Source organism: Capricornis sumatraensis, chromosome 5 (assembly GCF_032405125.1).
Source record: "Capricornis sumatraensis isolate serow.1 chromosome 5, serow.2, whole genome shotgun sequence".
NCBI classification, from domain to species: domain Eukaryota; kingdom Metazoa; phylum Chordata; class Mammalia; order Artiodactyla; family Bovidae; genus Capricornis; species Capricornis sumatraensis.
This window is the reverse complement of record NC_091073.1, coordinates 75,480,581-75,495,207: the sequence shown is the minus strand read 5'-3', so window position 1 is coordinate 75,495,207 and position 14,627 is coordinate 75,480,581. Positions and strand designations below refer to the sequence as shown.

General features: G+C 43.0%; 1 protein-coding gene across 1 annotated transcript in view; it reads right to left on the bottom strand.

The window, feature by feature from the left end:
* Positions 1–9,587, bottom strand: part of SPMIP4 (sperm microtubule inner protein 4) — a 40,688-nt gene extending 31,101 nt beyond the window's left edge. The window contains exon 1 of the mRNA XM_068972310.1: positions 9,454–9,587. Coding sequence (XP_068828411.1) covers positions 9,454–9,587 — 134 coding nt within the window. The remainder of the gene's footprint in view (positions 1–9,453) is intronic.
* Between the last annotated feature and the right edge of the window lie 5,040 nt (positions 9,588–14,627).

Here is a 14,627-nt window from a genome sequence, read left to right as displayed (position 1 = left end):
CTGCCATACAACAGTGTGAATCAGTCACAATTATATATATATATATCCCCTCCCTCCTGACCCTCCCTTTCCTCTCCCCATCCCACCTCTTTAAGCTGTAATCTGTTTTAAACAAGCCCTCCAGATGGTTCCTTTGCATGCTAAACTTTAGAAGTACTGCCCTATTCAACAAATTACCTTCCATAGAAAATAGTTCTTCAATTGTTCCACCCTTTACAACTATACCATTCAGTAGGTTGAAGACATGGAAATTTCCTAAATTGGCTGGTAGGGCTAGTCTCATCTTAAAAACTGGTAGTTCAGATGACTTTCTCTGCTCTTTCTCAACAAGGGAGTGAAGGGCCAGGACACATATTCACTGTTGTAAAAATGCTTCACAGGAAGTACTCAATGGATGTCTGTGAAATGAACTGCATGCCTGAGCGAATGAAAAAGGCCAAAGAGACTGATTTGTTTCCTGGACTGCTACTTATTACACAATATGAAAACTTTAGGCTAGGGAGAAGCCCTCACAAAACTCTTAATCTGGCTAAAGACCTGCATCCTAATGAGGAAGGATTTTAGGTCTTCCAGTTTCCACTAATGGCAGTCAATTATTTAGACTAACCATCCCACTAAAAATAAATTAAAATGCTGGAAAAAGAGCTTTGGTGTTGGTGACCATGTGGAGGTGGCGGTGGGGGGAGAGTGGGGCCCTCAGACTTCATGGAAGTTCAGTGCCCCAATCCACATACCTTGCCCTATGTACCTCTTCTACCTGGGTGTTCTTAAGTTACATCCTCTTAAAATAAAGCAGTAATCTGTCACCAAGAAATGAACAGCACAATGTTCTAGAGAACAAAGAACAATGATTCATCACAGTTTCCACAGCACAACAAAGAGGACAGGTCATTGCAGACAAGACTCTGGCACACTCACCATGGAATCCCCAGGATATGGCACTGTGCCTTGCAAATATATGCTCAATAAATACTTACTGACTAGTTGGTTTTCCTTGAGAGCAGACAATAACATGATAATTTTAGAAAGGGGACCCATTGAACTTTGAGTCAAATTTTCTTGAAGAAGTTGAATTCTATTTTTATTAGACTGCTTCAATTCTCCTTGAGCAAACAACACAAAATGTTGAAAAGAAAAGCATCTTCTTAAAAGCAACTCATTGTTAACAAGACAGAAAGAGACACCAGGGTTCCCTAAGAGGGGAAAAGGGAATCTGGAAAGGTAAACAAGCACAGAAGCCACTTTTGCCCTTAAGGCAGTGCTAATTCTGGCAGATTTCGTTTTTGCTTTAAGGACACTGCAGGCGGAGAAGCACAGAAATCAGCCAGGTGAGGAATCTAAAGGAAGCCATCCCTACCGTAAACTGGGACCCTAAAAGACTGCCCTCTCATGTTAAAGGTGAGTCAGGAAAAACCAGCTCTCACATTTTCTCCCCAAATTTGCCCTTGCCCATGACTTGAACTTGAATTTAAGTGGTCAGAGATAGATAGCATACCCCCTATTCATAAATATGCAAGACCAACAGGATTCCCTTCTGGAGGTAGGATTCTTAGGTGAATCACTGTCTAGGATGAGTTCTAAAGGATGAGTAGGACTTTTCTGGGTGCAAGAGAGGGAGGACTCTAAGCAGGGGCAATATCATGGAAGAAGGCCTCGAGGGTTGAAAGGTTATGGAACTGAAAATTCCTGACAGTGTTGGCTCCAGAATCCTTCTTGGGCAAGACTTGCTTGTTTGATCAACTATTTTGTTAGGCCACTTGGAGAACAGACAGAGACTCCGCAAGTACAGGTGTTGATAAGGACTCAAGCAACCCAAGATTTATTAAGCTGCTCAGCAATGGAAAGGATTTGGTGTTTCACTCTTGAGAGAGGAAGATGAGGGGAAAGGGAAGTAGGGGGAGAGGAAGAAAAGAGACCAGCAGGATGCTCAGGGATCATGGTGAGTGAAAGCCATTGGGGGAACTCTGATGGTAGCTGGGATAAAGAACTTTTAAATACAGAAGCTATGGCTTGTAAGGAACTTTTAGTTATATATTATATGGTATGATGTGATTCTTCCTTCAGATCCTTCCTTACCTGATCAGTGACATTTACCAGCCTCACAAATGCTCTATGTGGATGAGGTCTCTGGAGGAAACTAAAAAATGACTGTTTCACATCTGGGTCAAAATGTTGTTGAACAGAAGCAGAATACGTGGAGCCAGGTACCCAAAGTCAGTTACGGCCATCCCCATCCCATCCTGGGAATTTCGGTACATTTTGAGGAAGGCTTTGGGTTACCAGAATGTATGGAATAAAGATTTGAGTGGAATTCAGCTGAATCTTAAGGGCTGAAAAGACAGCTGAATTTTGGGCTATATGAGAAGAGCTGATACAGAATATTGAAATTTGAGGCACAGTAGAGAAGAGCTGCTTGAGAGGGGAAGCAAGTAAGGAAGACAAGGGTAACACCCTGCATGATCTCATGGGCCCTTTGGATGATACTTTCTGAGCCATGTGGACCCAGTTAGAAACATGGGAAGGGAACTCAGAGATACAGATGTGGACAGTGGAGCCACTTTTTTATCTGCATGCACTGGTTTAGTGTCAACCTCCTGCACAAATTTGCTGAAAGAAGAACTAACACTTGGGACTGTCATACATGGAATGTATTATCTCAAAGTCACTACATAGGGGTTGGCAAACTATGACCCACAGGCCAAATCCAACTTACTGCTGTTTTCGTAAGTAAAATTTTATTGGAATACAGCCATGACCATTCATTTGTATACTGGCTATTGTCTATGGCTGTTTTTCTGCTACAACAGCAGAGCTGAGTAGTTTGACAGAGACTGAAAGTGAAAAAAGTGAAAGTGTTAGTTGCTCAGTCGTGTCTGACTCTGCAACCCCATGGACTGCAGCCTGCCAGGCTCCTCTGTCCATGGAATTCTCTAGGCCAGCCAGGGTCTCCCGCATTGTAGGCAGATTCCTTACCATCTGAGCCACCAGAGAAGCCCTTGACAGAGACTATAGAGCCTTAAGTATTTACTATCTGGTCCTTTAAGGAAGAAGTCTGCCACCCCCTGCACCAGCTAGTCAAGGAGAATCTGGTGTCCGCTGATTTGGGGTACTGGAGAAGGGATGAAGGGATTCCGTTCTCAGACCTCTGAGCTATGATCTATGACTATAATCAATAGACACAGGGTGGGGGCATGACAAGTGAAAAATATTTAAATACATTTGATTAATGGCAACCTAAGCTTTAATATCTAAGTTTTTAAAAGTTACATTTAAATTAGATGAGTCAATTTCTCAGCATCTGACCCTCATATATTACACTAGCCTAGGAAGATGAGCCAGTAGAATATGTTAATCAATCATTTGGGTTGGCATTCATCTAAAACCAGTAAGTTGTAGGAAACCATTTAAAATAAAAGGCAGAGCATAAAGAAGTCATATTTCTCTTTCATTGTAGGGTCTCATATCCCTACCCCTTAGCTTTAATATTAACAGAATTTATAGAAGGAACTAATTAAATGAAATATTAAAGTTTCAGTATTAAATAATTTTATAGCTTAAATAATACATGTCTCCTAAGCAAATAACAACAAATTATTAGTGCTGAAATCTGTAGCCACATAAAATTAATGTTTACTTGTTTAAGAGAAAGATATATTCCCTGTAGATGAACCGATATCTTTCTTTGGAGTCACCTTACAGGATTTTGATTTGGGGGACTGAATTTAGCCAATAATGATTGCAAGGCATGATTAAAGGAAAGGCTAGAACAAACATATGCTTATTTTTTGACAGGAAGCTAACAGTTAAACACAAAACAACAAACAAACCCCCAAACCTCAGGAATCAGAAAGCAATGAGACAAACACAGAAATAAAATGGAACTTGTAATTAAATCTTAAGCAATTCTCAAGACACTTTCTTAATTGATATTTATCCTCCTAATGGACTAGGAAAGAGATGTCAGCTGAATGGAAAAAGGAGGTAGGCATCTGTGATTTTGAGTATCTGTACCTGCCAGTGTTAAATTTTCAGTGGAAAAAACACAGAAGAATGCCACTTACTTATTAATATTTTTTTAAGGAGATCAAGTAATCATACATAATCGTGACTAATATAATGGTCCCACAACATACCAGTGAAGAAAGTAACTGATGTACAAAGATTAACTTGCCCTTGGTCACTGGGTAAGCCAGACTACAATCCTGGTTTTCATGTTGTGTTTCAGTGCTTTCTGCTAGGCCAGTGATTCTCAAAACAAGTTGAAAAACTACTAAAAATGCAGATCCCCTAGATCCAACCCAGACCCAGTGAGTCAGAGTCTCTACAGATAGAGCTTGAGTGCAGGCTAAGACACTTTAGTGGCGTCTGACTCCTTGCGACACTTTGGACTGCAGCTTTCTGGGCTCCTCTGTCCACGAGATTCTCTGGACAAGACTACTGGAGTGGGTTGCTGGGTTGCCATTTCCTTCTCCAGGGGATCTTCCTGACTCAGGGATCAAACCCTTGTCTACTGCCTCTCCTGCATTGCAGGTGGATTCTTTACCGCTGACCCACTGGGGAAGCCCAAAGACAGAGCTTGGGAATCTGTATTTTCAGAACACTTGTCATGTTATTTTGATGTGCCCAGTTACCAGACTAGTGGTGGGTAACAGATGAGTTAGACAGTGCTGCCTATTCTGGAAAGAAAAAAAAATAGGTGGATGAGAGGAAACAATTTTTCATCCCTGTTTAAATTGCTGAGTTAATTCAAATTATACAATAATACATTATAATATTTAAAAAGCCACTCCTTTAAGTACAGCCACACTTAGAAAATTAAGCTGCTGAGAGCTAATACATTACGACTTGTATTCATCCTTACCATTATGAAGAGTAATCCCTAAAAGCCAGCAGATTTTTGTTCTTCATTGTTTTGTTCTGTTTTTGAGATACCTTGAGGTTTGAGTTGGGAGCCATATACCCTGAATCTGGTTTGGAAGAAGTAAGCCTCAGTGTGGATACGGTAGAGTTACCAATGTTGCCCTGATGATACCTTCTAGAGAAGTTGAGGAATACTACTGAAAGAAAAGAGAACTTCTATTTCTGTAAGCTGCCCAGGTACTATTTAAAAGGGAGTTAAATGAGAGGGGAGGTTCTGAGAATATAGGATCATCCTGGTTTTCCCATTTGGGGACTAAGAAAGGAAAAACTTCACGTGGAATAAAGTGAAAAGCAAATTTTATTTATTAGGAACTAGGAACATGGTTGTACCTAGATACTGCTTCAAATAATACCTTATTATATTTATAGGTAATTGAGTATATGCTGTGTTTAATTTTGTAGTCAGTTAAATATTAATGACCCAGATAACCACGATGGTGTGATCACTCACCTAAAGCCAGACATCCTGGAGTGTGAAGTCAAGTGGGCCTTAGGAAGCATCACTACGAACAAAGCTAGTGGAGGTGATGGAATTCCAGCTGAGCTATTTCAAATCCTAAAAGATGAGGCTGTGAAAGTGCTGCACTCAATATGCCAGCAAATTCGGAAAACAGCCATGGCCACAGGACTCAAAAAGGTCAGTTTTCATTCCAATCCCGAAGAAGGGCATTGTGAAAGAATGTTCAAACTACCACACTATTGCACATATTTCACATCCTAGCAAGGTAATGCTCAAAATTCTCCAATAGTACATGAACTGAGAACTCCCAGATGTTCAAGCTGGATTTAGAAAAGTCAGAAGAACCAGAGATCAAATTGCCAACATCCACTGGATCATAGTAAAATCAAGAGAATTCCAGAAAAAGATGTACTTCTGCTTCATTGACTATGCTAAAGCCTTTGACTGTGTGGATCACAATAAACTGTGGAAAATTCTTAAAAAGATGGCAAAAGAAAAAAAAAAAAGATGGCAAAAGAAGACCAACTTAGCAGCCTCCTGTGAAACCAGTATACAGGTCAAGAAGCTACAGTTAGAATCAGACATGGAACAATGGACTGGTTCCAAGTTGGGAAAGGAGTACATCAAGGCTGTATATTTTCACCTTGTTATATGTAGAGTACATCAAGAGAAATGCTGGACTAGATGAAGCACAAGCTGGAATCAAGATTGCTGGGAGAAACATCAATAACCTCAGATATGCAGATGACACGACCCTTGTGGCAGAAAGCGAAGAGGAACTAAAGAGCCTCTCGATAATGGTGAAAGAGGAAAATGAAAAAGCTGGCTTAAAACTCAACGTTCAGAAAACTGAGGTCATGGCATCTGGCCCCATCACTTCATGGCAAACAGAAGGAGAAACAATGGAAACAGTGACAGACTTTATTTTCTTGGGCTCCAAAATCACTGCAGATGGTGACTGCAGCCATGAAATTAAGACGCTTGCTCCTTGGAAGAAAAGTTATGACCAACATAGACAGCATATTAAAAAGCAGAGACATTACTTTGCCAACAAAGGTCCATATGGTCAAAGCTATGGTTTTTCCAGTAGTCACATATGGATGTAAGCGTTGGACCATCAGAAGGCTGAACATTGAAGAACTGATGCTTTTGAACTGTGGTATTAGAGAAGATTCTTGACAGTCCCATGGACTGCAAGATCAAACCAGTCAATCCTAAAGGAAATCAACACTGAATATTCATTGGAAGGACTGATGCTGAAGGTGAAGCTCCAATACTTTGGTCACCTGATGCAAAGAGCCTACTCATAGGAAAAAACCCTGATGCTGGCAAAGACTGAAGGCAGGAGGAGAAGGGGACAATAGAGGATGAGATGGTTGGTTGGCATCACTGACTCAATGGATATGAGTCTAAGCAAGCTCCAGGAGACTGTGAAGGACAGGGAAGCCTGGTGTGCTGTAGTCCATGGGGGTCTCAAAGTCAGACACGAATGAGTGACTGAAAACAGCAATGAAAAGCAATATTTTCTCTGACATTTCTCTTAGATTTCAAGTCTGTTTAAGGGTTTTGGAGCCAATTACTAACCAAACCATAGGACCATTTAGGTAGAGGGTATCAACATTTCAGTTAAATGCCTCTGTGAGTGCTTTTGCGGGCACAGTGAGTTCCATCAGATACAGCAGCGTTAAATTCCTACTCAGATCCCTTTTGGCCCAACATAAAACCTCACACTGCTGCTTTTGATCCAGGGACCACTGCCTATCCCCATATCACACACGATCTGCTAAGAGTTTCCTCTGGCTCCAGGAAAGCCCTGTCTGATCTTATGATCCTTGGAGATGAGCAGGAATTTGGGGCTCACAGCCACTTTTGGGAATCAGATAACAAAGCAGGTGCACCAAGGAATGAGTCTGTAGATGTGAACTGAACACACTTTCCCACAAATATGAACACATTTCTTTGCATTAAGTAAAGAACAGTAGTTTACAAAAAATATGTTGAATGGAATCTTCAAATTAAAAAAATGGAGGACAAATATTGAAATATTAACAATGGTTACTGTTTCTGGATAAAGAAAGTACAGAAGGTTTTCTTCCTGTGCTTTAATTTCATTTTTTCTTCCATTGGAAAAATGGAATTTTATTTTATTTATGGATTTTCATGATTTCCAAGTTATTCATACAGAAATGTCACTTGTTTTTTTTTTTCAGTTAAAATTTTTTTTCTTTATATCTTTTTTCTTTTTTCTTGTGTGTTAGTTTTTAATTGGGAGAAAAAGCTTTCTTTTTATTTTTTCATATAAAGAGTATGTTTACAAATTGGAATAGATCTGTGGAAGTCTGATCAAGACAGTGAAAGTCTAGACACAGGAAGAAAGAAGAGTAAAGTCTGTTGAAAACGAGTGTTCATCTGGCAAAAAGAACTCAGACAGTCAAAAGAATCTTCAAACTCTTGAGGGGTTGCTATTATAAAGATAATGTGTGTGCGTGCTCAGTCATTTCTGTCATGTCTAACTCTTTTGACTACCTTCTTATATGAGAAAGACTTCTTAAATGAGAGATTTGACAACGTGAAATTATAAAACAAACAAGCAAAAGCAAGAAAACAATTACACAGGTTATTTCTCACCCATGATTTTGAGTTTTTTTTTCTTTCCTAAAAATGATTCAAATAAATATTGATACAATACAGTAAAGTTGGCACCAATATCTCGGAAAATTGCTTGTTTGTACTCTGTTCCTTCATACATAAAATGGGGATAATAATAGTACTTATCTCATAGGGCTGTTGTAAGGATTAAAAGAATTACCACATTAGTAAAACATTTGATACTAGTGCCAGCACATAGTAATCACTCATATATGTTAAATCCTCATGGTGGCTCAGAGGTTAAAGCCTGTGCCTCCAATGTGGGAGACCTGGGTTCAATCCCTGGGTCGGGAAGATCCCCTGGAGAAGGAAATGGTAACCCACTCCAGTATTCTTGCCTAGAGAATCCCATGGACAGAGAAGCCTGGTAGGCTACAGTCCACAGGGTCGCAAAGAGTCAGACACGACTGAGCGACTTCACTTTCACTTTCTTTCATATATGTTAGATGACATTTTAAACAATCTGCATTGCATTACAGAAAACTTGGTAGAGCATAAATAAAGTCTGAATAGCAGATTCTGGGAGTATTTTTGAGCAGATGGTGTTAGAGAATTATAAGGACCCACTATGCTACTCTTTGGGCTTCTCTGGTGGCTCAGATGGTAAAGAATCTGCCTGCAGTGCAGGAGACCCGGGTTCAATCCCTACATCAGGAGGATGCCCTGGAGAAGGGAATGGCAATCACTCCAGTATTCTTGCCTGGAGAATTCCATAGACAGAGGAGCCTGGCAAGCTACAGTCCATAGGGTTGCAAAGAGTTGGACATGACTGAGCAACTAACACACATACTACTCTTTATAAAGTTCGATTCAAATATTAATTCACAGGGCTTCCCTGGTGGTTCAGTGGTAAAGCATCTGCCTGCCAATTCAGAAGACACAGGTTTAATCTCTGGTCCAGGAAGATCCCACATGCTAAGAAGCAACTAAGCCTGTTCGCCACAACTACTGAGCCGGTACTCTATAGAGTCCAAGAGCCACAGCTGCTGAGCCCTCCCACCCTAGAGGCCATGCTCTGCAACAAAAGAAGCTACTGCAATGAGAAGCCTCAGCATGGCAACTAGAGAGTAGCCCCCATTCTCTGCAATTAGAGAAAAGCCCACACATAATGAAGCCTCAGCACAGCCAAAAACAAAGAAACAAAATTAACTCAAAATGAAGGAACAGATCATTCTAGAGTTCTAGAATGCAGTAGATGAATTTGATGTTTGCCTTTTAAAAATATACACTAACATTTTACTTCTTGCCAAGTGACTAATAGATATGGACACTTCAAAGTTTAGTTCATTGTCATATTATGGGTTGCCGGTGCTGTGATACACAGAAGAGGCCCATAACCTTAAATGCTTTTCCTCACAAAACAAAAATACAGTAATATATTCAAACCTTTTATAATTGTTTGCATTATCCAGTCTTTGTTTTACCTGTCCCCTGAGGCAGTTGGACGAGTAGCCGTTTGTAGTGGAGTGTGCAGTTCATTAGAGTAAAAGGTGTCTGACAGTATGTCAGCTCCTTCAAGCTCCCTACAGTAGTAGGGCTGGCCATGAATTACCTCCATGCTTCTTGGCTAAAAGGGCACAACCTGGAAAAAGAAAAGGAGGGCACACCTGGTTAAAGAGTCACTGAGTTAGTTTCTGTCACACTGACCCTCCCTCAGGGCAAGCAGGAAACTTGCTTTGTACTGCCGGGTAGTTCAACCCAAGTCTGCTTAGAAATCATGGGCTCCTATCCTTGGGGTGAGCCCTATCTGTGGGACCTCAGGTGTCCTTTCAGTAACAGCAACTTAAGTTCTATGGAAACGAATTTCAACTGAAACAAACCCACAGAGTGGAAGAGGTTCTAAAGTAGAGTATGAATGATAAATGGGTGACTTGCCAACTCATTTAAGGCATCTACCTCGCGGGCATTGACTGACCTTCGATTCTTGCCTCAATTTTAACCGTAATTATTCAAGAAAACTCAGCTGATTCCCCCTGCCCTGGTCTTTTTTTTTTTTTTAAAGCAGGGCGACTCGGCATTCAACTGAATCAACACCTGGGCTTCTAAAGTCTTCAGGGATTCTAGTCGAGAGGTTCTTTGCAGAGAGGTGGAGAATCAGCGGTGCAGCACAAGCGAGACCCCAAAGCGAGAATTCCACCCCTCCTTAGGACTTGACCAGGGAAGCAAAAGATGCGCCTTGGCCAGGACCGGCCTAAGCCTAGCCTCCAGGGCCATCAACGCCCTGCCGATCGGTGCCTCGGGGTTCCGACGCACCTTGGGACATCAGCCTGGAGGCCTTAGGCGGCAGAGCTCCCTTTCCCCTCTCTAGAGCTGGAGGGCCTCTGCGGGGCGTGGAATTCCGCCGTCGTCCGCACCTGCGGCCCGAGGGAGCTTGCGTGCAGGTGCGGGTGAAGGAGAGAGAGGGCCGGCGGGCAGACCAGGGGTGGGGTTGAGGGTGCCTGTGACGGCGACCGTGACCGTGGCAATAGGTAATGCGTGCTTGCGGAGCGGCGGGCTTCGGGGAGGAGAGCAGGGGCGGCGGTGGGCTCATAAAAGTTTCAGAAGAAGCCAGCCCACGAACTCTTGGAACCGGTAAGAATTGGAAGCTGGAAGGAAGGTGAGGAACTCCCAGTCCACGCGCGAAAGTTCTTCCGGCACCCCAGTCCCTCGGCCCCGCCCCTTTATTCGCCCCTCCCTTCGCCCCTGGCCCCGCCCCCTGGCGCCCTCTGCAGGCGGTATCACATGCTCCTTGGAGGGCTGCTTGGTCCAGGCGGCTCCTGGCCCTGGGGCCCGCGCGTTCTCTGCTGTGCACTGGGCGGTGGAGGAGTGCGGTGCCAGGGAGACTCTGATGAGGTGGGAGCCTCCAACACATACGTTTCTTACACTCAATGGGGAACAGTGCGGCCTTGTCTAGGGTGGCTTCCGCAGGACTCAGCACGTGGAGTTCAGTTCAGTCTCTCAGTTGTGTCCGACTCTTTGTAACCCCATGAATCGCAGCACGCCAGGCCTCCCTGTCAATCACTAACTCCCGGAGTTCACTCAGACTCACGTCCATCGAATTCGTGATGCCATCCAGCGATCTCATCTTCTGTCGTCCCCTTCTCCTCCTGTCCCCAATTGCTCCCAGCATCAGAGTCTTTTCTAATGAGTCAACTCTTCACATGAGGTGGCCAAAGTACTGGAGTTTCAGCTTCAGCATCATTCCCTCCAGAGAAATCCCAGGGCTGATCTCCTTCAGAATGGACTGGTTGGATCTCCTTGCAGGCCAAGGCACTCTCAAGAGTCTTCTCCAACACCACAGTTCAAAAGCATCAATTCTTCGGCGCTCAGCTTTCTTCACAGTCCAACTCTCACATCCATACATGACCGCAGGAAAAACCATAGCCTTGACTAGATGGACCTTTGTTGGCAAAGTCATGTCTCTGCTTTTGAATATGCTATCTAGGTTGGTCATAACTTTTCTTTCAAGGAGTAAGCGTCTTTTAATTTCATGACTGCAGTCACCATCTGCAGTGATTTTGGAGCCCCCCAAAATAAAGTCTGACACTGTTTCCACTGTTTCCCCATCTGTTTCCCATGAAGTGTTGGGACCAGATGCCATGATCTTCGTTTTCTGAATGTTGAGCTTTAAGCCAGCTTTTTCACTCTTCACTTTCACTTTCATCAAGAGGCTTTTTAGTTCCTCTTCACTTTCTGCCATTAGGGTGGTGTCATCTGCATATCTGAGGTTATTGATATTTCTCCCAGCAATCTTGATTCCCGCTTGTGCTTCTTCCAGCCCAGCGTTTCTCATGATGCACTCTGCATATAAGTTAAATAAGCAGGGTGACAATATACAGCCTTGCTGCCGCTGCTGCTGCTGCAAAGTTGCTTCAGTTGTGTTCGACTCTGTGCGACCCCATAGATGGCAGCCCACCAGGCTCCGCTGTCCATGGGGTTTTCCAGGCAAGAGTACTGGAGTGGGGTGCCATTGCCTTCTCTGATACAGCCTTGACGTACTCCTTTTCCTATTTGGAACCAGTCTGTTGGTTCATGTCCAGTTCTAACTGTTGCTTCCTGACCTGCATATAGGTTTCTCAAGAGGCAGGTTAGGTGGTCTGGTATTTCCATCTCTTTCAGAATTTTCCACAGTTTCTTGTGATCCACACAGTCAAAGGCTTTGGCATAGTCAATAAAGCAGAAATAGATCTTTTTCTGGAACTCTCTTGCTTTTTCCATGATCCAGCAGATGTTGGCAATTTGATCTCTGGTTCCTCTGCCTTTTCTAAAACCAGCTTGAACATCTGGAAGTTCACAGTTCACGTACTGCTGAAGCCTGGCTTGGAGAATTTTGAGCATTACTTTACTAGCGTGTGAGATGAGTGCAACTGTGCTGTAGTTTGAGCATTCTTTGGCATTGCCTTTCTTTGGGATTGGAATGGAAACTGACCTTTTCCAGTTCTGTGGCCACTGCTGAGTTTTCCAAATTTGCTGGCATATTGAGTGCAGCACTTTCACAGCATCATCTTTCAGGATTTGAAATAGCTCCACTGGAGTTCCATCACCTCCACTAGCTTTGTAGTGATGCTTTCTAAGGCCCACTTGACTTCACATTCCAGGATGTCTGGCTCTAGATGAGTGATCACACCATCATGATTATCTTGGTGATGAAGATCTTTTTTGTATAGTTCTTCTGTGTATTCTTGTCACCTCTTCTTAATATCTTCTGCTTCTGTTAGGTCCATACCATTTCTGTCCTTTATCGAGCCCATCTTTGCATGAAATGTTCCCTTGGTGTCTCTAATTTTCTTGAAGAGATCTCTAGTCTTTCTCATTCTGTTGTTTTCCTCTATTTCTTTGCATTGATTGCTGAAGAAGGCTTTCTTATCTCTTCTTGCTATTCTTTGGAACTCTGCATTCAGATGCTTATATCTTTCCTTTTCTCCTTTGCTTTTCACTTCTCTTCTTTTCACAGCTATTTGTAAGACCTCCTCAGACAGCCATTTTGCCTTTTTGCATTTCTTTTCCATGGGGATGGTCTTGATCACTGTCTGCTGTACAATGTCACGAACCTCATTCCATAGTTCATCAGGCACTCTATCTATCAGATCTAGTCCCTTAAATCTATTTCTCACTTCCACTGTATAATCATAAGGGATTTGATTTAGGTCATACCTGAATGTCTAGTGGGTTTCCCTACTTACTTCAATTTCAGTCTGAATTTGGCAATAAGGAGTTCATGATATGAGCCACAGTCATCTCCTGGTCTTGTTTTTGCTGACTGTATAGAGCTTCTCCATCTTTGGCTGCAAAGAATATAATCAATTTGATTTCAGTGTTGACCATCTGGTGATGTCCATGTGTAGAGTCTTCTCTTGTGTTGTTGGAAGAGGGTGTTTGCTATGACCAGTGCATTTTCTTGGCAAAACTCTATTAGTCTTTGCCCTGCTTCATTATGCATTCCAAGGCCAAATTTGCCTGTTACTCCAGGTGTTTCTTGACTTCCTACTTTTGCATTCCAGTCCCCTATAATGAAAAGGACATCTTTTTTGGGTGTTAGTTCTAAAAGGTCTTGTAGGTCTTCACAGAACCATTCAGCTTCAGCTTCTTCAGTGTTACTGGTGAGGGCATAGACTTGGATTACCATGATATTGAATGGTTTGCCTTGGAAATGAACAGAGATCATTCTGTTGTTTTTGAGATTGCATCCAAGTACTGCATTTTGGACTCTTTTGTTGACCATGATGGCTACTCCATTTCTTCTGAGGGATTCCTGCCCGCAGTAGTAGATATAATGGTCATCTGAGTTAAATTCACCCAATCCAGTCCATTTTAGTTGGCTGATTTCTAGAATGTTGACGTTCACTTTGCCATCTCCTGTTTGACCACCCAATTTGCCTTGATTCATGGACCTGACATTCCAGGTTCCTATGCAATATTGCTCTTTACAGCATCGGACCTTGCTTCTATCACCAGTCAGAACTCTCCATCATGCCTGCCTGTTTTGGGTGGCCCCACAGGGCATGGCTTAGTTTGATTGAGTTAGACAAGGCTGTGAGTAGATTGACCCTAATCAGAGAAAACTAGTAAATCTCGTCAATCAGCACGTGCAGCCCCTACATTATGCCAGGCCGAGGCTCTTCCTCTTCTAGGTAGGTGTGGATAGGGCAAACAGGCAGTGTGCCTGCAGTGGTCTACCCGATCAGCAAAGACCTCGCCCCGCTTCCATTACCTTTGTTACTCCCCCCCCCCCTCCACTTCCCCGCCCCCAGGCCTCCCTGAAGAAACGAATGTGAACCACAATTCTGCACCTACAGGACCATGAGTTTCTGTGATGGCCTGAGGAAAGAACCGCTGAGAAGGACCCTGATGTGGGAAGGTTGGTTACTTTAGCGGAGAGAGGCTGGGACTGAACCCACAGGAACACAGGGGAAGGTGGGGGCAAGAACGACCACCTCTCAGAAGGGAGGTGTAACAGAGCTGTTCTTTGCCTGTTTCCCAACTTTTTAATCAGCCCACTAGTGGGTATTCATTTTGTGCTGTGCTTTCCAGGTGAGTGTTAGCTGGTGTGAGGGAAAGAAAGCTGCGTTAGAGTAGACCAGCTGGCAATTTTGTAATCCTGGTCTGTTTCTTTATCCCT